Source organism: Pseudonaja textilis, chromosome 3 (genome assembly GCF_049901715.1).
Source record: "Pseudonaja textilis isolate UNSWEBS1 chromosome 3, rPseTex1.2, whole genome shotgun sequence".
Lineage (NCBI taxonomy): Eukaryota > Metazoa > Chordata > Lepidosauria > Squamata > Elapidae > Pseudonaja > Pseudonaja textilis.
The window spans coordinates 16893285-16918458 of NC_141992.1; the positions used below are offsets into that span (position 1 = coordinate 16893285).

Consider the following 25174-nt stretch of genomic DNA (forward strand, 5'->3'; position numbering starts at 1 on the left):
AGAAACTGCAAAAAAGCCATTAGTATACAGCCCCACCAAAGAATCTGTAAACCTCACCCATCCAGACAGGCAAGACACCAGAATATATTATAAATTGACAGCAAACAGCACTCCTTACTGTATGATGATGTTACCTAGTTAGGATAATGAAATGTCTCCAAGAAAACAAGCAAGCTCAGAGCACCAAGAACCTCTCATTTCAACCCTGAGCTACAAATATTCTTCTTTATTGGTTTTCTTTTTGGTGGTTCCTTGATTAGGATATTAGATGATTCTTTCGTTGTTTGTGTGGTGTTCATCCTTGCTTAGCTGAATATGGGAATGTGTTCTAGTCTTTTTGATTCTATGTTTTATTTTATTTACCCATTTGAATAGTATGTAAATGTGCTTATCTCTATTGAGACTACTTTGTCTGCATGCCAAGCTTCCTAGAATTCCCTGGCATTTTTGAATTGAGACTGTTGTTGCACAACAAAAGATACTTCAATACTTTGTGTTTATATTTATGCAATGTGTTTGCATAAGGGCAGGTCATGACAACGGACACAGTTATATAACAGTAAGTTCTGTTAGTGTAACCTTGGTAATATTTCTTGTATGTTAGTTTATTCAGCATAGGACACTTCATTTGTGATTCAGTGTATTCTATAAAGCCAGGAAGTAGGTTAATTCAGTAACCTGATAAAATAGGTCTACTCTTTCTAAATGTTTGATAAAACTCTGCCTTTTGCCCTAAAAAGAATAATACTGTTGCTGTGTGTACTTGCTGGGGGAAGGCTGAACATTTTATGAACTTCTGCTTACTTCTCATTACTATAAGAGTAAACTTTTCCCAAGGACTGGTTTATTGGTTCCTCTTGAAGTTCATTGGGCTTTAAAAAATGGTCTTCAAATCCATAATTCAATGAAATCTACCTTGTCATGCTAAATGTCTTAAAAGCAAGAGACTAATAGTTATTTTGCAGATATTTACATTGATTTTTATCTATTATAAAACAAGTAAGTCATTCTGATCTTGAAATATACCTTTTCAATTGCCCATGAACTGGTCAGATCTGGTATAAATGGAAGGTGGAATGAGCCCACTTTGAAGCTAAACAGTTGACAGTTGGAATAGGCATTTCAGGGGACTTCCGGTGGCAAGGCAAGGACGAACAGAGGTGCAGAAGCCCGTTTGTGGTTTCAGTTAATCTCTTTTTGCGGTTGGCGCGATCCTTTGAGGGTGCATGAGTCACGGAGAGATTCGTGCCGGCATGGGGAAGACTCAGGTTGCAGTGTGGGGAAGGCAACCCCCCTGCAGTGAAGAGGAGCCCTCCAGAGCCCAACGAACAAGAAACAGCCTTCTATCAGTGGCAGCTCCAAAGTCCGGATTGCTACCAATGTAAAGAAGCAAGTGAGTGACAGTTCGTGAGATCATTGGGGAAGAGTGTGGCAGAGAAAATTAGCGGCGGAGAGGAGGATTGGAATGCCATAGACTTTTATAAGGCTGTTTCAAGTGTCTGTCCGGAGCCCTAAAAGAAAGCGGCCAAAAAGCGGATGCGAGGCAAGTGAAAGTGAGAGACAGAAGAGAGAGAGGGGACAATAACGAGTAAAAAGGGAAGTTTACGAGGTTGGGAGACTAGTGGCTGGAAGGTGCCTGGAAGTTGTAGAGGATTTGCACTATATCATTTGATTTTTATTCTGAAAGACTTTATTAAAGTGGAGACGGGAAGAAGATCGGAGCTGACGGAACAGAGACAGTGTGGCTCCACAGGCGATATTTAGAAACCCTGAAGCCATCGTAACAATATAACTGATATAAACCACTTAACAGCCCTTTAGGGAGCATACTGATCTAATTGAGGAGGTGGTTCCATCTGAAGAAAATCAGGAAAATTGAACTTAGGAATGCTAAGACAAAAAGTAAAAGTTGAAGCTTCCGAATGTGTGGAGATACCGTGTAGTTGCAGTCACTACTCAGCATTTTTTACCTCCCTACTTCCGATGCGTTTGGAGTGAAAGCTCTCAAACTTAGAGACAGAAAGCTAAAAACTTACTTCAAAATTCCTTTTCCCCCCCTTTTTTACTCCCTTTTTTCTGTATACATTTGCTCAATTTTTTCTTCTTTTTCCCTCATCATCTGGCGCTATGATGAACTATCTCTCCTTTACTCTGTCTTTATAATGATTATAAATATGCATACTGGGGAAAGGAAAATAGATTGTTGTAACTGATTGTTATATAATTGAATTAATTGATTTAATTGATTTATTAATAATAGTGATAGTTATACTTTGATTAGATATATAGGGAAAATAGTAAGAACATTAAGTATTATTTAATTAATAAGTATAGGCTTTTATGTATCAATATTATAATTTATTGTGTGATCACAATTAATCCACTTGGGAGCAAACGTAATACTGTTTGTGTTTAAGAATATTTAAAATAAGGTTAGATAAATACACATATTTATAACATTTAAATATATTTGGATTTGGATATACTATATATATAGTATATAGAATATAGTATACAGTGTGTGTGTGTGTGTGTGTATATATATATATATATATATATATATATATGACATGAAGTTATGTATTGAGGCTGAGTATAGACCTTACAAAATTATATATGTGATTTAGAATTTGGATTTAAAATAATACAGTGATAATATTTTTATATACAAGTACTTATACTCCAGTAACCAGTTAAGAGCACAGCTATCCAGCAGATAGATAGATTAAGTAATTAGATACCGGTCAATCCTAATACAGAGATTCTATCATTGAATGTTAATTTGGGATAATGTAATTAATATAGTACACCAACAGAAACAAATCTTAAAAGAAATGACTTCCACAACTACTATAGCTCTGAAAACTGGAAGAAAGGTCACCACAACATTAACAACTACGTTGGCAACAGCTTCGCCCATGGCATAAAAAACCATAGAAGAAGCATTACCAGTGGAGAAACAAGCTAACATCTTGAATGCCAACATCCAATCAATTTTGCTGACTTTACAGGAATCAATGACGAAGCTGCAAGAAACAATGATGAAAAACCACAATGAGACGAGAGCAGATACCAATGAACTAAAAGAGGAGATGGGGAAATTAAAAGCAGAAATGAAAGCGGATATCTCCAAAGTAGAGGACAAAGTTGGATTATTACAGCAGGCCTTGGAGAAAAATGAAACAACAATAAAAGAGGTAGAAAAAAGGACTGAACGAACCGAAAGGAAATTAGAAAGGGTAGATGAAGAATTAAAGAATGTGAGTAAAGAAATGGAAGATTCACTGGTCTATCTAGAGATGGAGAAGGCTGCTACATACTTGAGATTCCAAAATATAGTGGAACCCAAAGAAGAAGACCCGGAACAACTAATGGCGGGAATACGGGCTGGACTATTGGAAAAGGATAAAGATGACATCTTAAGGGAGTTTGGTGAAGTTTACAGGATTAGCACTAATTATGCAAGTCGCCACAAATGCCCAAGAGAAGTCCATATATGATTTGCGAGAAGGAGTGTCCAGGATGTCATATATAGGATGTCAAGAGATGAAACAATCATGTATAAAGGTAAAGTAGTCTTGATTCTCAAACAAATACCAAGAAGAGTAAGAGAACAAAGACAAGACAGCAGCTTACCTAAATCAGAAAAGAATCGTATTTAAATGGCTAATCCCAGAGAGGATGTTAGTTTTTTGGAACGAAAGGAAAATTAAAATAGACTCCATGGAAAAGGCCCAGGAGTTTTATGAGCGATTGGTAGGTCCGGAAGACCAGAGCAGTAAGGAGGAACTGGAAACAAACTCCCAGAAAGATCAAGGCTATCATAAGAACAGAGATGGAACTTTAGGAAATCAAGGAAATACTCATTTACATCAGGAGAGAAAAGAAAGTAGGACGCATCTCCAGGCACAAGGAGAGACCAGAGCCATTACAAGACAAAGAGCGAAGCAGAATTAATTAAATGGAAGAAGAAAAGAAACTACTATCAATTAATATAAATTGTTTAAACTCGATGATAAAAAGGAAAAGGATAATAGCTAAACTAATCAAACAAAATGCTGATATAATATGCCTACAAGATACTCATATAAAGAAAACAGATGAAAAATACCTAGAATGTCCAAAATTAGGGAAGCTATTTACCGCACCAGCAGACATGGGGAAAAAGAAAGGGATTGAAGTATATGTTAAAGAGGATTTGAAAGCAGATTTAATATGGTCGGATTCTGAGGGAAGAATTCTGGTTTTGCAGATCTGGATTAATGCCATTCCAATTCTCTTAGTGGTAATCTACGCCCCGAACGGAGATCAAAAAGAGTTTTTTAAGCATCTTTATGGAAAAATAGTAGGATTGGAAAAAAGAAATATTTGTATCATAGGAGACTTTAATTCTATTGCTTATCAAAAAGACCACAGTAATGGGGGGAAGAACAAAGTGGGGGAAAGAGAGCTTCCCAAGATATGTATGGAAATGATGAAGGAGTTAAATTTGATTGACGTATGGAGACGATCATATCCCGAGAAAAAACAATTTACATTCTATTCAAATCCTCATCAAATATGGACACGAATTGATATGGCATGGATGAATGGGGAAATAGCAAATGAGATAAAAGGGATTGAAATTTTACCTAATGAATGGGCAGATCACAATCCAATTCAGATAATATGGAAGGGTAGGGGAAAACCCAAGAAAAGAGGGACATTAGATACTCAGTTAATAAGAGAAAAAGAATACACCAACTCAAGGAGGAATTAAATTATTTCTTAAAAGAAAATGATAATGGAGCAACTACGAAACAAAACATTTGGGATACAATGAAGGCAGTAATAAGAGGTATAACAATCATAAGAGATTGTTACGCCAAGAGGAATAAGGAAAAATATGCCCAGCAAAACAAATTACAACAAAAAATTAAGGAATTAGAAACTCAATTACAGAGTATCCCAAAGGATTCAAAATTGCAAAATCAGATAATAATAATTAAACATAAACTTAATTTAATTGAACAAGAGAGAATGATTATAAATTTGAATACAACTAGACAAACTTATTTTGAGCATGCTGATAAGCCAGGGAGATGGCTATCATATAGACTTAAAAAAAGGAAAGAAAAGAGATTGATATATCAGCTAATAGATGGAAAGGGGGATATACAACAGGAGATAGAACAGAAAAAAGAAATTGCCCGTAAGTATTTTGAAGAGTTATATAAAAAGGAAGAAGTTAACGAAGGTAGAATAAGAAACTATTTAGATGAAGTGAAGGATAAAGCAATTGGGGAAGAAATGGAAAAATTATTAAACAAAGACATTACTTGGTTTGAATTGAAATCAGCAATAGAGAACCAGAAAAACAATAAATCCCCAGGACCATATGGGATTCCAGGGGAGCTGTACAAGGCAATAGCAGAACAAATAGGACCTCTTATGGTGGAAGTTTTTGATGACATCTTATTGGCAGCCAGGATGCCGGACTCATGGAGGGGGGCATTGATTTCGCTGATCCCGAAGGAGGATTCGGATCCCCGATATATACATAATTATAGACCGATTTCACTGTTAAATACTGATTACAAAATATTCACTTCTATTATAGCAAGTAAACTAAAAAGAATGTTAAATGAGCATATATATGAAGATCAAAATGGATTTCCCCCGACCAGACAAATCAAGAACAACTTAAGAATAGTACTAGATGTCTTAGAATTTTACGAAGCCCACCCCAAAAAACAAATTGCACTTATGTTTTTAGATGCAGAGAAGGCCTTCAATAATTTAAATTGGCAATTTTTAATCCCAAAAATTTATAATATGAATTTAGGCACCAAATTTGAAAATAGTATAACAACCATTTATGATACACAACAAGCTAATATTATAATAAACGGGGAATATACCTGCCCAATAAAAATAGAAAAAGGAGTCAGACAGGGCTGCCCACTCTCACCCCTGCTCTTCATATTATCATTAGAAGCATTACTAATGCGAATTAGACAGAACCCAGACATAAAAGTATTAAAGGTTAAGAAAGAAGAATATAAGTTGCAAGCGTTTGCGGATGATATGATTTTTTTCATTGAGGAACCAATAGAAAGAGGACAAAAATTGATGAATGAATTAGAACAATCTGGAGCAATAGCAGGACTTAAAATTAATAGAAAGAAAACAAAATTAATGACTAAAAATTTAACAGAAAAACAGAAAATAGAACTAGAAGAAGTCATGGGAATACAAGTGATAAAGAAAGTTAAATACTTAGGAATATAGTTGACAGCACATTGTAAGACACTTAAGGAAAATAATTATGATAAATTGATGCAGCAGGTAAAGAAGGATTTAGAAACATGGGGCAAGCTGCAACTTTCATTATTAGGCAGGATTGCTGCCATTAAAATGAATATTCTTCCAAAATTCCTATATTTCAGACAATCCCAATCAAAGTACACAATTTTTTTTGAAGAACTTAATAAAATAACTGTAAAATTTATCTGGCAAGGGAAAAAAACTAGAATAAATGTAAAGGCAATGCAGGATATGAAGAGCAGGGGAGGGCTGGCACTTCCAAATGGGGAGTTGTATTATAGTGTAGCCTCTTTAATATGGTTGAAGGAATGGGTGAATTTAACCAGTAAAAGAATATTATTCTTAAAAGGCCATGACTTGCAAAGGGGATGGCATGCTTTTTTATGGGATGTATGGAAAACTAGCCAGAAATATTTTCACAGACACCTTATCAGTGATGCATTATTAACTAATTGGAAGAAAATACGGAAAAAACACTATTTAAAAATACCAATTTGGATTTCAACAATGGAGGCGATGATTCACCCAAATAATCTGGATATCACTAAAATGATTAAATATAAGGATCTATTGGATACACAAGGAAATTTGAAATTGCAGCAAGAACTTCAAGAGCGGGACTAAAGAGGGACTAAAAATTGATCAGAGGGCATATCTTCAAATTCAAAGTAGATATAAACAGGACAAGAAAGGGTTTGGAATTAACAATAAACTCCAGCAACTAGATAAAATTTTATTAGGATCAGGCAAAAAAAATATAACAAATTTTTATAATTATTTATTAGAAGTAGAATTAGAAGAAGAAATTGTAAAAGGGAACATGATAGCCTGGAGTAGGAATATAGGACGTAGCATCACCATAACAGAATGGGAAAAGGTCTGGGGTATAAATAATAAAATTACAAAATTGGTAGCATACAAAGAAAACGCCTATAAAATGTTTTATAGATGGCACCTTCTTCCTTCGAGATTAGCGAAGATGCACCCCAATATGAGTCCGAATTGCTGGAAATGCAAAAAAAAAGAGGGAATTTTTTTCCATATGTGGTGGTCCTGTACAGAAGCTCAAAAATATTGGCAGAAAATTAGAAATTGGCTGGAAGAAATGGCAGGAGAACAGATCGAATTCAAACCAGAGTCCTTTCTGTTAGGGATCTTTGATAAACAAATATAAAAAAGTGAAATATATAATAATATATATTTTGACAGCAGCCAGATTGGCTTTTGCACAATGTTGGAAGCAGCCTCGTGTTCCATCAGAGGAGATGATCATTCAAAAAATTTCAAGTTATGCAGAAATGGACAAATTAACTTTGGCATTAAAAAATAAAGACACTTCAATATACTACAACAGCTGGAACTGCTGGTACAAATGGATAGACCAAAGATAGACTTCACACTAAAAGGCAAAAGAGAATAGGATAAATCCATAGTAGTGATACACAGATATATGTAAGGATTAGGTGTGTGTATATGGCATAAAATAAGGATAAAAAAGAGGTCTTACAAACTGTTGAAGATGAGAATGTTTTTAATTGTTTTCTATTTTTTTCTTTCTATTTTCTTCTCCCTTCTTTTTCTCTCTTTCATTTATGTATGTGTTGTTGGTTTGTTTTAATTGTAAAATCAATAAAATTTATTTTTTAAAAAAGGAATAGTCATTTCATACTCAGAATATTCTGTGATGGAATATTTTTTTACAATTATGTGTTTAACCATTTCCAAGAAATTGTTTTTGTTATTAGGACTGAATATATAATAGAATATATACTTCTCCCTTGTATGCTTCACCTCATCTCTGTTTTTTTTTAAGTATATCTGATCTGTATCTCATTCCTGAAGTTGGACACCATAATGAGAAGGGGCTAATCATGATAATGATTCTGATCTTGGACTAAGCAACCTTACATGCACAAGGAATGATTAATTGTATCTAGTACCTTATTTTTAACATGTATACATACGCACAGACTCACTACACATGAGGCAGTCCCTTGTTGGTTGTAAGGGTCTGGAAGATTCCCTTTTACTTGTTGTTTGTTACTTTTCCTTTTTTTAAATCTCTCATTGTGTGATCACACAGAATGATGTCTTTTCTCCTATTTGTGAACTGTTTGTGAAATAGTTCCAGTTTGAACTGTAAGTAAAATGCATGTTTGTTGATATGAAGATAGTGTAATTCTTTAAAAAGAGTAATTATCTCAAGAAGGAAATGAGAAGGAAGAGAAATTAAAATAAATAACAGAGCTGAGACCAATCAGTCGAGACTGTTGAATAATTTCTATTCTTTACCATGCTTTTTGCTGGATAAATAATTCATACCATTACACCTGAAACCATGGTTAATCACAGTAGCATTTGCACCATTTTAAAGAGTCCATCAGAGTTTGTCCCACAAAGTGAATCATTGCAAGAATGGCTAGTAGCCTGAGCACTATTGGAACAGTTCATAACAAGCCCTCTGAATAGCCCTAATCTTGTCATATCAATTTACTGTCAGGTTTTTATTAAATGTATATATACTCACCACATCTCTATGGGTAGAATGCTACAGTACAGTTATCTTCAAGCAGACAGACACGCATGCTTTGTAATAATAAAAATCCTAACATGTCTAAAAATCGGACACAGTATGCCTCAACAGAATACACAATTTAAATGGAATTGTATAAACTGCACCTTGACCACAAGCTACCTGTGTTCAAGACTGATATCTGTATGGATGTTGAGGATAAATGTCAAGTTGGTACAAAGAGAAGCTTCTGCTCAGAAAATCTTTGTATCAGGATTATTGACAATGGGGAAAATTTAATCATGTTTAAATATTGAGAGAAGACACTTTTGCAGGCCTCTCGCTGGACATTGGCTGGAGTTGTATTAAGAGAAACAGAGAGGAGAGATGGCGTGTATCCCTACACACACACACACCCGCAACATGGATATACTTTATCCCATCCAAGCATTACGTCTAAATTTGTCTTTTGAATTGTTTCAGTGCTCCTTCATTCCATCGTATCTCGAAATTGCTGTGTGAATTGAGATAATTCATCGGCTTGATCCTGAAGTTCTTTAACTGCCTCAGGATTTGGATATTTCATTGCGGCATTTTTGGTTGCAATTGCCAGGTTTTTCAGCAAGCCACAAAACGTACTGCTGCCTCGCAAGACATCATTCCGGTTGGTCTTTTCAAGGGCTTCCTGACACAAGGTGTCCACCAACTTTTGACCTACCATAATGATTAGCTTGCTCTTGGTGATGAAGATTTCAGGAGTCCGATTATCACTAAGGGTTTTGTGGAAAACACCAATAGCTTTCTGAACAGCTCCAAAATACAGTCTGGAGAGGCTGGAGAGTATCATTCTGTTATCTGGATCTTGTTTGCTGAGAGTCCTTTCTTTCATTGTAGGTGGAGAACTCTAGAGAGAGAATGAAAACAAGAAAAAATGAGAGTTCCTACTATAAATGTTGTGTAGCTTTTTCCTGGAAATCCTTTCAGTGGTTGTGCTGGCTGTGGGAAGATCTTTTACTCTAGTATAAGGGCATCAAGATGAGAAAGGCTGTTTAAAATGCTTCCTCTCATCAGAAATATAAAGTACATGGAAATGCTGCAATTAAGAAGGTAGAAAAATGCCTTAGTGATAAGGCTATTTGTCCAACTAGTCCAGTGTGTTGGCAGCAGCTCTCCAAAATGTCAAGGAACTACCCCTTGCTTGTGTGGGAAGAAAAATTCAGGTCTAATTCTAAGCCAGGAGAAAGGCACTGGAGACAAAATGGAGGCCGGAGGCTGATTGGAAAGAGTGTCCATTTATTGATGAAGCACAACCACATTGGTTTGTGGTTCTGGGCAGCTGACAAAATGGAGTTGAAAGTGGGTAGCTTTTATATCTTCTTTTGGGCTTTGCACTTGAGCTTCCTGTTCCTGTGCAAGAATATGTCTTCTATTGGCTGTCATCAGATTCCCAGGGTGCCATGTAGGGGTTATGTAGGGGACATAGCTGACTCTAAAGCAGGGTTGTCAAACTCTCGCCCCGTGGGCCAGATGTGTCATGCCATGCCCATGCCCAGTTTAGCGAAGGGGAAAAAAGTCCTGATACATCACATGACGCCGCTGTGAAAACCTGAGTTAACATCCCTGCTGTATAGCCAAAGTACAAATCCTAGGTATTTGTCTGAGCTAAGTTTGGTTGAAGTTTGGACTGCTCTGAGGGTGATGCAATGAAGGGGCTTGTGTTCTGAAAGGGTGTTGGGTAATTCCTATTGTGGCTTAATGGCTTTCGTCCTGTTTTGGCTCTTGGGTGAGGGTATTTGCTTATTTATAGAGCTATCTAGATACTGGTCTTCTTTCAATAAGTTCTTTATCTCTTGTGGGCTATTAAGGAAAGTGGGGTTTGCTTTCCGCCTCTAAAAAACATGTATCTCCATTTCTCCCTTTGGGAAATATGATATTCCTCAAACTATTTCATTCTAAGGGTGGGTGGCTTCCCATACTTAAGTTTTTATTAAGTCTCTGTTGATGGAACATAGAAGCTTCTGCGTGCATAATGTGTGTTTTAACATAAAGATTATTTCCACAGTCTTTCCTTAAACCATGTAAAGCACATCTGATTGATTTCTTGCAGACCTCAGAATGTTGGGATTATTGAGATGAGAACACAAGGCACTGCAGATCTCAAAGCAGCCCAAATTTCCCTCATCTCTCTGCCATCCCAAAAGAGAATGACACCATCTGATAGAACCCTTCAATAGGCATATTTCTATCACTTGTAATGCACGCTTATTTAATGTTTGCAAAAGTAAAAATAAAGCTCTATCTGTAATGGAATGAAGCTATCTGATTCCCTCTCTGTGCTTCCTCTAATTGCAGAATCCCACTGAGAGCTTAATAAAACCAGTTTTACAGCCAGGGACTTTTCTCACCATCTGTAACTATAATTTTTGCTATGTTTGTAATGATCTGTTCCCAGGCTGATAAGGATTCAAGAGATGGCTGGGAAAGATGCCTGTGTGTTCTTAAGTTGTCTGGGAAATGGGCCAGCAGCCTGCTGATACAGTGAAGTTGTGAGTGAAAGAAGCTGAAGAAGACTCTGCACTAGCAAGATGAATGAGAAATTTAAGTTCTAACATTAAAGTAATCCAGTTGTTGGAATTTCTGTAATGGTATCCCTTTTCTCAATAAATCTCAATAAAAAAGAATTTGGTGGAAATCTTATTTTTAGCTACCAGAAGCCAGAGAGAAACTGTGGATTAAGTTTTGTATGTGTGATAACCTTGTTTACAACATGTAGACTTTTGAACTGGAATCCCTTGTAAGGGTACTTCTATACTGGCTCCAATTCAGCTCTGCTGAAGCAATCTTCCCTATGCAGTCTCCCATGCCACTCAAAAGGGAGAGGAAAAAACTGGAAAGCCTGAATGATCTTGCAAATAGAAAGCGGGAAATGGACAAAACTGCCAAATTTTTGTTTGGATACGTCCAAGTTTTTCCATTAAAGAGATGCATAAAGAGATTTACTGGAGCTCAGGAATTCCAGGAAGGGATAGAAGTAAAAATGACCTCCATTATGGATCACTTACAAGGTTTATAGAGCTTCACTTACAGACTACCCAGTGTTTTGCAATTAGGGTTACACCACAGCTGGGTGAAAATAAGTTGGTTCAGTTGCTAAATTCAGCCAGCAATGTAGAATCAGAGATCCTGTGTTGCTTTGGTCATACTCTCCTAAGTAGGACACCCCAGTATAGGTGGCTAAAATTCTGTTGCCGTTGAACTCAGATGTTACTGGCTTAACCCAGTGAGAATGCTTGTTTGAGCATGGGTGACATAGAATATATTATCAAAACACATTGATGTACAATATTGCATTCTATACTATTCAAAAACAAACAGCAGCATGACAAATGCTACACGAAGCAGCCTCTCTGTGGTTGAATTCAGATAGTTATCACACTATAGGCTGAGTGCATAAAGCAATTAGTCATTCCAGATGACTGTGGTGGGTTTAAAGGATTTTCAAAGTTTTTTACCATTCTTTTCCCAAATCAATGAGGGCCAAATGACAGACTGTAATCCTGTACCATGCCTATTCAAATGTAAGTACCAGTGAGTTCAATGAACAATTAGGAATACAAATAAACATGTCCACTGGCAGGTAGCTAATATGTCTTTTTGAAACAAAAATCTAATTTCCAAATTTTAGGTAATGATTAAATACTAATAATTTCACCGTTACAATATATTTTACCTTTAATTTAAATTCTTCATTTGTCTTTGTCTTGGACATTGGCTGTGTTTGTTCAATTTCTAATGGTTTCTGCAAAAGGGAAGACAGCTTTAATACTCAAAAAAATTAAAGGTTGGTCATCCTTAAACAGATAAAGATTATGGGTTATGATCCAAAACATTGGAAACGCTGCCCACTTCCTTTCCTAAGATTAGTCAGGTAAATTTTTAATTACTGTGGTTTGTTCTCAAGAACCTCAACAGTTTTTAACGGGGGGAAGGGGGGGCTGATATTTTCTGTGCATTTAAGAGTGACAAAATTCTCTGTCAACAAGGAAGTGACCCTAAGAAAATTTATGTAATTTCTTTGGCTGGGTTCCCCAACTACTCAGGTTCATCACCCTCCACCATCCCCTGCAGATTGGCTTTTCCATTCCCAAAGGGGCCTTGGAACTCTGGCAGATGGTGGGGTGGAAAAGAAGAGAAGCTATCCATGCTACTCTGGGTCCCACTCCAATTTGTTTTCAGGACACCTCAAGTAGCAAAGGCAACATTCATCTTAGTCATCAAGTCTATTGCTTCTCTGAGATTATGTTCCCAGTAGGACATCTAGAGAAGGGGTGGGATTCAACTGGTGTTACTACCGGTTTGGTACTTATGTTTTGCATGTAATACAACAAAAGCTGTGCCTCCTGGACAGCTGATAAGTGCCGTGCGTGGGTGCGCAGCATTTGAAAAAAGCCTTTTTTACTGATTTTTCAGCCTTAGCTGTGCCACGCAAAGCAGCTGAGGTTGAAAAAGCAGGAAATAAAGGTCAGGTAAGAGCCCGGACAGGTGGGTGGGCCAAACAGCAGCAGACACAGAACTGGTTCAGTGTCTGCTGCTCTTCAGAGCTACCAGTTCTACAGAGCCAGGCAGAACCGGTAGCATTCCACCCCTGATCTAGACACTGGTATTTGTGCAACTGTTGGTGTACTTGCATGGTCTTTGGCAATGCTTTAGAAGAGCCAAAATCAACATGTTGAATTGAATCCATAAACAATCCACATATTAAGATTGAACCGCTTTGCTTCTATCAAATCTTAATGCTTTTCAGCTTGGCAATGAACTGGTGGGAGGGAAGTGGGAAATGAAATGCCGAGAATGTATGCGGAGCTCATGAGAGCATGGAAACCATCAAGGTCACCACTGCAAGTGTTGGAGAAAAAGATGGACTGTTCCCATAACAAATGGACGTCTCATAATTGGACAACATGATCACCTAGGGGTAGGGAGAATGTCTTAACTAGACAAACATTTGCACAGGAAAAACCAGAGCTGGTTTTGTTTCTTCAGTACCAACTTGGTGTATCCAATAAAGTTTTACTTTTGGGAATGCAAAGCTCCCAAGAGTGTTTCCTTATTTTGGGTTCATTAATTGGACAGTTGACACCACGTACTACTGCAGCTGAAGAAACACTGCTAAAAATCAACTGTAAAGCTCAGCTATACAGTAAATTTCCCGGAACAATTTATTGGCCTTCCAAGCTATTGGTGTGGCCATGCTCAAACCGAGTACTTTCATAGTCTCAGAATACACAGAAGGGCTACAGGCAGATCAGCAATTTGTAATTGTCCTAGGCACTTAACCAGGTCCCATTACCATTACCTATTGCATTACTCCATCCCTAGCCATTGCAAGTATATGGATTCAGCCACCTTTTTTGTACCTTCAAGCTAATGCTGACTCCTGCCAAATGCCTGGACAAGTCCTTGCAGTTTTCTTGGCAAGGTTTTCAGAAGTGGCCTACTGTTACCTCCTTCCTGGGGTCGAGAAAGTGATTGGCCCAAGGTCACCCAGCTGGCTTTCTGCCTAAGGCAGGACTAGAACTCATGATCTCTCAGCTTCTAGTCTAGTGCCTTACCCTCTATACCAAACTGGGTCTCAACTACATATTAATTACATTAAAATATTGTTATTTGTATAGTAATTCCAACCGCACCAACCTGTAGATGAGTAGAGCACTCTTCAGGAACAGAAATACTTGTCTCTGTTGAATAGAGACCATTTTCTTTTGCTTTGTCCAAACTACTTATTAGAACAGAATTATTTTCTCCTTGCTTTTCATGATCAAATTTCTTCATTTTAAGCTCTACACCAGTTTTAGAATCCTTGCTATTTTTATCTTTGCAGCTCCTTTTGAAAAGCAGCTTCCCGTTAGCTATAATAATAGATGAAAATCTCTTAATGTCATCAGGAATGGTACGAGCCACCATAACAAACTGATCCAGATCATCTGGGTTATTCTGAGGTTTCTTAATAGCTAGAATCTCAAGTGACCACTTGCATTTGTTTAAGGCGTCTCTGGTTTGTACCAGAATCTGAAAGGAATCTGAGAGAACATTCAGCTGTTTTTTAATTCTTGCCTGAAGTTTACTGTCGGATCCCAAAACTGCATTTCTTTCAATTGTTTGAGCAAATTTCAAAAACTCCCCCAAAGAGACCTTTATGTGATCGATTGCTCGGTGGATTTCCTCAATGTTTCCTTCTAAATATTCTGGGTATCTCCACTTACTGCTCACAAAAATCATTAGACTTGCAATGGAACTGGATACGCCATGCTGCAGTTTAGTCAGGGTGTCTATAGCCAACTCAAGCTCCATAGTTGTCTCTTTTATGAGTTCTTCTGAAAATGTTGATGAAATTGAAGATGAAAAGGACTCAGTAGAAGAACTTGACAGTGTGGATATGGTGCTGGTCCTGCTATTTTCACTTGAAACAGACAGTCTATCTTGGTCCACATTGCATTCTGTGGATGATGGCAGAGGGATAATGTATGGGTTCTCTCCCATATTATAATTATGTTCTTTCTGTTGTGCCAAAGCAACAGGTATTCCTTTTGGAATGTCATAATGAGTCAATTTCTGGCTCTCCTTTTCAATCTTGGTAGACAAAACATTGGAAGGAACATCATAGTTGCTTGCTGGACGGTGCACAAATGTATCGCGGGTGGATGGTACATCATAAAGAGGAAGCTCCGGGCAAGTTAATTTCCTATGTATAGGTGGGATATTATATGATTTTGGATCTACTGATTTCCCTTTATTATTTATTGCAGATATTTGTGGGGTATCAGAATTGAACCTGCTTTGTGGTATATCATAAAGTGCATGACTCTGTGGGGCATGATTCTGAGAAGTTTGTATTAATTTGGCTTTATCTTGTGCCACAGGTACATCGTAGATCCATTCTGATTTCCAAAGATTTGGTAACGTTTTGTAATGCTTTTCTGCAGAATTAGGAATGGGTTTAGTTGATGGTGTTGGGATGACATATACCTGGAGAGGAGAACAAAGAACAATAGATTACTATTACTACTTCGTTTCTGTTCTCTTCTTCTGTAATATTTATATTCACATATATTGTAGAATAAAAAAATGGCACACTAATAATAAACCGACACATAAGAAATGTATAATACCTCAAGTATAGATAGCCCTCGACTTATGGCCACAATTGAATCCCAAATTTATGTTGCTAAGTAAGCCATTTGTTAAGTGAATTTGCCCCATTTTATGACATCTCTTGCCCCAGTTGTTAAGTGAACCACTGCAGTTTTTAAGTTAGTAACACAATTGTTAAGGGAATCTGGCTTCCCCATCGACTTCACTCATTAGAAGGTCACAAAAGTTGATTACATGACTCTGGGACACTGCAACCATCAGAAATACGAGTCAGTGCCCAAGTGACTGAATTTTGATCATGTGACATACAGATAATGCAATGGTCCTAAGTGTAAAAAATAGTCATACATCACTTTTTTTCAATGCTGTTGTAACTTCGAATGGTCACTAAATGAATTGTTGTAAGCCGAGGAGTTCCTGTAATCCTAAATTGGAGCAATTAGTAGTAGTATTCTCCCTCTTTGTTCATTGTGTGGAGGATCTCCCTGTACCAACCTCTATGTGATGGATTTGAACTCAAGAGAGAATTCTTGACTGCCAAAGTTTCTGTAACCTATATCCCATTATTTCACTTAAAAGTATGGTCAGGATTTTGACTTCTTCCAGGTCCATCCTGCTCACGGAGAACTAATAGGTATATCTTGTAGTTCCTGGTCAACAGCTAAGAATAGAAAAGTGCCAACCAATCATTGCTGAGTTATTGGCAAGTAAATGCTTCCTGCTCTTGACCTCTCAGTTTTGCACCTAAACATACCCATCCTAAAAAGTAACTACAGTGGATTGTTTCTACATAGCATGAAAACATTACTCCATTGCATTCAGATTGCCCTATTCTGGAATGGTTGCTTTTTGTTACTCAGGCATTACAGGATTAGATTGCTTGTTCAAGTATTCCCTTAGATGGCATCACAAATCTCAATGGAATTTAAGATTTTCACTCTTGCAGGAAACAAACGTTCCTTGTTGAAGATTTCATAGGGAAGAGAATTGTAGGATGTTAAACACTGAGTTGTGTGTTTATATGATCAGTGCGGAGTTAAGTTAATCAAATCTGCATCACTTCCTGGAAGAGCCCAAAGTCCAAAGAAAGTCCATATGCCACCATCTGTTTGCTTGTCTTTAAGATGAGAAGAGACTTCAAGTTTTGTTTTGAGAAAAACGGTTTTTTTTATCTTTTGTGTTATTGATGTTACACTTCACTTCTACAACCACAGTTGATGCTGTGATCAACTGGCACTAGGAAATGTTTGGATTTCCCAGACTTGATATAAATCCAAGCTTACACCCCAGAGTGTTGCAATTCAGATTTTAACTTCTTGCCCGTACTCCAAACTCTACCCCTTCAGAATTTGAAGAGCTACAATTACTATATAGATCTAAGTTCCCCATAGATGCCACAATATGCCACTTGAACAATTAACAGAGCTTTACATATCTCTATGATTCAGAACAACATGTTTATTTAAATATGATCCAACTTACATCTTCCACTGCAGAGTCTTGCCATGGGCAAGATCTTGGCTTTTCAGGGTTTGATGGGATATCGTAAAGTTGCTGCACCTTTTCTGGACACCATTCCATGAAAGGAAATGTTCTGGAGTCCTTTCTAGAAGACAGTGGAGTGGCAGGGTCCTAATGAAAGAGTTCAAAAAAAAATACGTTAAAAAAATATGTTACCACTAGCCATTTATTTATATGTTCCCTTTAGCTGATAAACAAAAGTTTCTTTGAATTAGCTCTCATTGGCATTCTTAGATGAATGCTGGGCCAAAGGAACGAGAGCATGGATAGCTACATCACCTACAAGAGTTTTCTCCAGCCTGACCTCTTCCTGATGGGTGAGTTTGCACATCTATCAGATCTAACCAGAGTTGAAAGCATCAAGTGATGAAAGATGATCCTATGTGGGACTTTTCCAAGCAAGTTAAGTTGGAACAGGATTTAGCAATCAAAGTATGAAGTTGACATTCACCAGGTAGTAACATAGGACAATTGGGGAGGTTAGAACTCAAGTAGGGGCTAATAATTGTGGCATTAATTTATTTCTATTTCACTTAACTATATTGCTTTGGGTCACTATGGAAACCTAAAATGTAAACCACTGTCATCAAATACAGTCAGAGCAGAAAGGCTGGCATAGAGGGACTAACCAGGGGCTACTGCCCTAGATACCACTTAAGCCTGGAAATAGCTTATTAGGGTCTGCTAAACTGTAGCTTAGAAGGTTAAACGAAGATTTAGTTTAGTGTTTACTTAAAATTTGGAATCAGAAATAAACAACACAGTGAAATATTAGCCTGCAAGATTGGCAGGTGGCGAATTGTCTCAATAATCTTGTTATACTGTACTTCACATTCCATGGTGGGTGAGTGGTGGGTTTTGTAGTTTAGTGAGCAACTTTGGAATTGTGTGAAAAGCATCATGTGAAGCATCTTTGTTCTAAAGTTAAGTAAAATCCAGCTCTTACTACAGTATATTTCAGGAAAATAACGTATTTAATCTTTAGGAGATTAAAAGTTTTCCCATTCCTAACTTAAAGAATGTGTACCAAAGACTCTTAATTCAGATATGCATGTCCAGTTATGGACTGGCACGTTTCAAGTTCCTCAATGTTCATCCTTTTGGAACTAAACATAAATGTGCGAACATACAAAAAATACCCGGATAAAAGCTAAATAGAGGTCTAAGCACATCTTAAGAAAAGAGCCCTGAGGCTTGCATGGCTCGTTAGTATATGACCGTCTTCTCTAACTTTGTCCCTTCCAGATACATGAACTGTACCTGTGTCATCTCCATCCATAATATAGGCTGGAGAAGGCTACTTAAAGATAAAAGGAGCTCTGTCACAGTGCACTGAAAGGATATGGGCACTAGATGGCAGAATATCTTTAAAAAAAAAACTTGAAGATTTAGATCCAAACAGATTTTGTAAGTAAAGTGTTCAAACTCTAAAATCAAAATATACAACTTTAAGAAGCTTGTCCAAAATTAGCTGAAATGTAACATGTTAACACGTGCTTCCCTGAAATAAGACCCTGTCTTTTTTTTTTTGACAGGAAAAAAGGCACCAGCTCTTATTTTCGGCGGATGTCATCCACTAAATAACCTCACTTGTGCACATCGCCCTCAGCCTCCATTCGCTGTCAGAGGTTTTCAGGAACTTCTCTGCAGCCGGCACGGCTTTCCTGAAGGCCTCTGCAGCCGATAACAGAGCTCCACATCGCCCCTAGCCTCCTTTTCGCTGTCAGAGGCTTTCAGGAACTTCTCTGCAGCCAGCACGGCTTTCCTGAAGGCCTCTGCAGCCGATAACAGAGCTCCAAATCGATCTGGACCTTTGTTATCAGATACAGAGGCATTCAGGAAAGCCTTGCCAGCTTACATGATATTAATTAAGAAAGTTGAAAGTGTAACTATGACTATGTATAAATATTGTAATCTGGAATTACGTTGCTCACGTGAAGAGATGTGTAGAAAAATAACAACACTTGGGGGGGGGAGAAAGCCTTGCCAGCTGCAACTATCCAAAGATAAGTAATAGGGTAGATCTACCTCTCATCCCCACCCTAGCTTAATTTTTACCTGTGCACTCTGGAGTGGGTGAGGTCTTAATTAATGCTTATTTTGGGGGGGTAGGGCACACATGTAAAAATCAAGCTAGGACTTACTTTTGGGGTAGGTTGTATTTTCAGAGAAACGGGGTATGTTACAGCACCAAAGATATCACAGGTTGTCATGAATAGGTATCCATGATCAAAACATAGAAAAACGGTTCCAGGAATTGGGTATGGCCAGTCTAGAGAAAAGAATGACTAGAGGGTGACATGATAGCATAATTCCGGTACTGAAGGGGTTGCCACAAAGAAAAGGGGCTCAACTTATTTTCCAAAGCATCAGAAGGCAAGAGAAGAAATAATGGATGGAAACTAAATCAAGGAGAGAAGCAACCTGGAATTAAGGAGAAACTTCCTAAAAGTGAGGTAAATAACCAGTGGAACAGCTTGCCTTCCGAAGTTGTGGGTACTTCATCACTGGAGGTTTTTAAGAAATGCCTGGAGAGCCACCTAACTGAAATGATATAGCCCAGGGTCTCCTGCTTGAACAGGGGGTTGGACTAGAATAGAGGTGTGAAACTCTTCGCATCACATTGCCGTCATGTGACATTTTGCAACATTTCCCCTTCACAGAGCTATGGTGGGTGTGACCTATGCATGATGCATCCGGCCCGTGGGCCGCCAGTTTGACACCCCAGACTAGAAGACCCCCAATGTCTCTTCCAGTTCTATTCTGATTGATGAATTGATCAGGCTACTTGTCCATAATATGTATCAGCTATTGTGGAGAGGCAGGAGTCTGTAAATTGTCATAAAGGCAGCAGTCTGTTGAATCCTGTAGCGTCATTTCCTTGTACTTGCTAGGGAACGGTGCTAGATATGCTTACACAATTTAGAAAGGACATATTCCAGTAAAAATAGGGTTGAGGTAGCAACCTACAGACAACCCAGGAAACAATTACACAGTAAGATTTGATTTCATGATTCTCATCTAAGAGTTTCAGCAATATTGAGCAAAACAATAGTTCAGACTAAAGAAGTAAGCAAGGAACAGGCTCGCACACCTTGGGGAATAGCAATAGCACTTAGACTTATATACCGCTCTGTAGTGCTTTACAGCACTTTCTGAGCAGTTTATAGAGTCAGCATATGGCTCCCAAAAGGCTCTTGATGTGAAGTTTTCCAGATGTTCAACATGGCATAGCTAGAGAAGAATCCCTGTGTCATTAGAATGAAGAAGCTTAACACTTAAACTGTGTCTAAATTGAATGGAAGGCTCTCAGGTCTGTATGCTAAACTAATAAAACAACTCAATAAATGGAAATAGGAAACTCTTGATACAGCCCTCTCTAATTGGTTTACAAAGCATATTTCTCCCCAAAATCTGGGTCCTCATTTTATCGACCTCAGAAGGATGGAAGGATGAGTAAACCTTGAGCCAGTGAGGATGGTGTAAGGCAGCCTTTATAGTGGCAGTAATAATGGTAGGGCTGAAGTGGTGCAGTTGCCTACAGGTGCAGCTCATGAGAATATATCTGCTGAAAAAAAGTCCACATTGGCGACAGGAAGGGCATCCAGCCAGTAAACACTCAGCTCCATTCAGCTGCCCAGACTTCATAATCTTGCAAGGGATTATGGGGGTCATTAAAAGAAGATGAATAAAACTAGGGCTGAAGTGAAAACCTGGGGCCTCTACTTCAGGCTCAGCCTTAGCAATGTTGCCAAGTGCCACTGTTCAGGATAGCCTAGATAGGGGGGACAGATAGAGAATTGGGTGGTTTTTTTTTGTTTTGTGTGTGTGTGTGAGAGAGAGAGAGAGAAATGTGTCTCTCTATGTGTGAGTGTGTGTCTGTCTGTCTCTCTGTCTGTGTGTGTGTGTGTGTGTGTGAGAGAGAGAGAGAGAGAGAGAGAGAGAATATGTGTCTGTCTGTCTGTGTGGGGTGGGGGGGGGAGATGCCAACATGCCAGCAGAGTCAAGTTAGGAATTTTCCAAATTTTAACACGCTGAGCTCAAAAAAGATTGCCATCCAGTTATAGAATAAATATAAATCGAAACCTACCCAATTTTTCAGATTTCCTCCATTTTCTTTTCTGATAAGTGACTTTAATACAACCTTGCCAATCAACCATCCGCTTGCCACGTCCACCATCATGCTCACCTGAGTCAGGAGGGATCCAGAATGCTGGGATGTTGGAATGTCGTAGACGTCATTTCTTTTCTCCAGAGCTGATGCCCATGCAGCTCTTGGAAGAGTGAAGAGGTGCTTGGGAGAAGAAGGGGGAAATTATGAAATCAAAATGACACCAATATTACCTCTGGACATATTATGAAATGTTGTTCATTCAAGTGATGCTGGATCAGTATTTGTTAACCAGTTAGTAAAAAGTTGTTTCTCCTACGGACAGCTATTAACCTTGAAAAATATGTGTTGTTTGCTCATGAAATTGCTGTTAATTTTTTAACTAACCTATTAATTGCTGGTGGATAAAACTAAGGACACACAAAGGAAGCAAAAAATCCTTTGTGATTATTGAATAGTGCTCAAATTAGAGAATTCAATCTAGTGAAAAAGTACCAATAATTTATGCTGCTTCATTTTTTCTGATCAGTCAAGGAAACTAGATAAACCTGAGATTTGTTTTACAATTAGGTTTGTTATTGATGGCTCAAGTTTGCTAGCTGTTTAGAGCAAAAACATAAAATCAATTTAAACTTTGTTAAAATTCAAATGATCAACAATTAAAGTCTCTATAAAATGATGCGTTGGAGTATTTTAAAAGGGTGGCTAATGGATCATTTTTATTAACTTTTGACCACAATTCAGCCCAGAATTTCTGTTGCTAAGTGGGATAATTATTAAGTGAGCTTTGCCCCATTTTGTGAACTTTCTTGCCACAGATATCAAGTGAATCAATGCAGTTGTTCAGTTAGTAACACACACACACACACACACATATGTATGTATGTATATAGTGTGTCTGTGTGCGTGTGTGTGTGTGTGTTTAATGATCTAAGTGCTAGAACCCACTGTAACTACATAGCCAAAAGGCATTAAGAGTTATTAACCTAATCCTGCATACCTTTTTCTCCGGTAATATGGCATTACTAACTACAGCATACAAAATATTTGCTAGACCAATACTTGAATACAGCTCATCAGTCTGGAACCTGCATTACATATCGGATATTAATACAGTCGAGAAAGTCCAGAAATATTTCATGAGAAGAGTTCTCCACTCCTCTACTCATAGCAGAATATCTGATGCCACCAGACTTGAAATTTTAGACCTCGACAACCTAGAACTATGATGCCTTCAGTCCAATCTAAGTGTATTACATAAAATTGTCTACTGCAATGTCCTACCTGTCAATGACTACTTCAGCTTCAACCACAATAATACAAGAGCACACAGATACAAATTCAAGGTAAACCACACCAAACTTGATTGAAGGAAATATGACTTCAGCAACAGAGTGGTCATTGTCTGGAATACTCTACCTGACTCTAGTTTCTTCCCCAAACCCCAAAAACTTTAACCTTAGACTGTCTACTATTGACCTCAACCCTTTCCTAAGAGGTTAACCATAAGCTCACCCAAGTGCCTACCATCCCTGTCCTATTGTTTCATTTTATTCGTATCCATTTCATGTATTCATAACCATGTTCATACTTATACCTGTTATTTAATATTTGCTTGACAAATAAAATACATAAAATAAATAAAAAATAAAATGTTAAGTGAATGTGGCTTCCCCCATTGACTTGGCTTAACAGAAGGTCGCAAAAGGGGATCATATGACCTCAGGATGCTGCAACAGACATAAATATGAATCAGTTGCTAAGCATCTGGATTTTGGTCATGTGACCATGGGGATGCTGCAATGGTCATAACTGTGGAAGACGATCATAAAGTGCAGCTTTCCAATACCACTGTAATTTTGAATGGTCACTAAAGGAACTATTGTAAGTTGAGGTCTACCTGTACACCAGATTTCTTAAATGACCTTTAGTAGGGTAGACATTCATAGAGAAAAAGGCATTTCTTTAACTAAGTGACATAAATAACCACTCATAGCCATCTTCCATGTTCAAAGTACAGTAGATCCATGCTTACTCGTGTAACTGTAGAAGTGCAGGTTTTACAATGAAAAAGACACAATTCCCAATTGAGTAAAGGTAAAAGTAAATGTATTCCGTGGGCAGTCGTTTCCAACTCTAGGGTGCGGTGCTATTTTTATTTGCAGGATCTAGCATGGTCCAAAGACATTTTCTATGGACATCAGAGGTGGTATTCAGCAGGTTCTGACCAGTTCTGGAGAACTGGTAGCAGAAATTTTGAGTAGTTTGGAGAACTGGCAAATACCACCTCTGACTGGCCCCACCTCCATCAATTCTCTGCCTCCCAAGTCCCAACTGATTGGCTGAGTCTTCTTTTATTGCCCTACACAGGAGAACGGAGCTGGAAAGCAGGTTAGTGGGGTGGGGAGGGAATGGGATTTTGCAGTAACCTTCCCCCAGGAGTGGGGAGGGATTGGAGATTTTGCAATATTCTTCCCCTGCCACGCCTACCAAGCCACGCCCACCAAATCACACCACACCCACCAAGCTATGCCCACAAAACCAGTAGTCAATTGTTTGAATCCCACCACTGGTGGACATGTGGCCAGCGTGACTATATGCCGAGGCACATGGAACACTGTTACCTTCCTACCGAAATGGTACCTATTTATCTACTTGCAATTTGCATGCTTTCGAACTGCTAGATGGGCAGGAGCTGGGGCAAGTAACAGAAGTAGATACTCATTAAAATGAATCTTTAGTCACTTTACCAATCTTTTTTAATTACAAAAAAAGGAAAGGAAGGAGAAATACAAATTTCTTGATTTTTAGTGTGCTCTTCCTTCTGCCCCATTCCAAATTAAAATTGAATGTGGGGAGATATTGAAGTTCTGAAACGTACTGTTGTTTGAGGATAACAATATCTATATAATTCAGTAATGCAGGAAAACCACAATAATCAGCCAAAAAAAACCTATCATGATGAAGATGGGAGGGGCAGTGACAAGAAAAATGATATAAAAATTGCAACACCGAGGAAAGAACCTTGGTCTAGACTAGCCTATCATTCATTTCATGAATGAACAGAGAGGTTTAAACCAAGATCTCCTTGAACCTATTCTAGTACTCTAATGAGTGTACGACTTTGGTATTAAATACTAGTGACTCTTCAAAGCTAGATTTTGAATAATTCTCAGATACTCCTCTTAAAATTTTGATTGGGCTAAGAAATCTGATTTAAACACATGCAAAGTTTACAATACACACTAGCACTTGCATTTCTTTCATCGCATATAAAAACAGATGCAAAGAAGATATCAAACATTTCATGCAAGGATCTGAAGAACAGATTAGATGTACAGATGTTAATTTTACAGGTGTTTAGTGGTTAAATTATAAAGAAGTGCATGGGTTTTTTGAGCACTGTGTTGTGAATTATCTGCTGCTTAGTAAAAAAAAATCAAAGAAGAAACACTAAGGATTGAGGCATATGCCAAATGTCATTTTAGACTCTAAAAGAGATGGATAGCAGTCTGGTTGGTTGTCAGCAACAGCTGATGCTACTACAGCTGACTCTGTGATTCTAGCCCACT

At 37.9% G+C, this 25174-nt stretch overlaps 1 protein-coding gene across 3 annotated transcripts in view; it reads right to left on the bottom strand.

The window, feature by feature from the left end:
- Positions 1–9066: 9066 nt before the first annotated feature.
- CASS4 (Cas scaffold protein family member 4) overlaps positions 9067–25174 on the bottom strand; it is a 51364-nt gene continuing 35256 nt past the window's right edge. For 2 of the 3 annotated variants that reach the window (XM_087928968.1, XM_087928969.1), the window contains exons 3-7: positions 21681–21785; positions 17453–17602; positions 14513–15844; positions 12549–12617; positions 9067–9722 (exon numbers count right to left, since the gene is read on the bottom strand). In XM_087928968.1, coding sequence (XP_087785094.1) covers positions 9309–9722; positions 12549–12617; positions 14513–15844; positions 17453–17602; positions 21681–21785 — 2070 coding nt within the window. In that variant the 3' untranslated portion in view covers positions 9067–9308. The remainder of the gene's footprint in view (positions 9723–12548; positions 12618–14512; positions 15845–17452; positions 17603–21680; positions 21786–25174) is intronic. The other variant, XM_087928970.1, reaches the window with a different exon arrangement.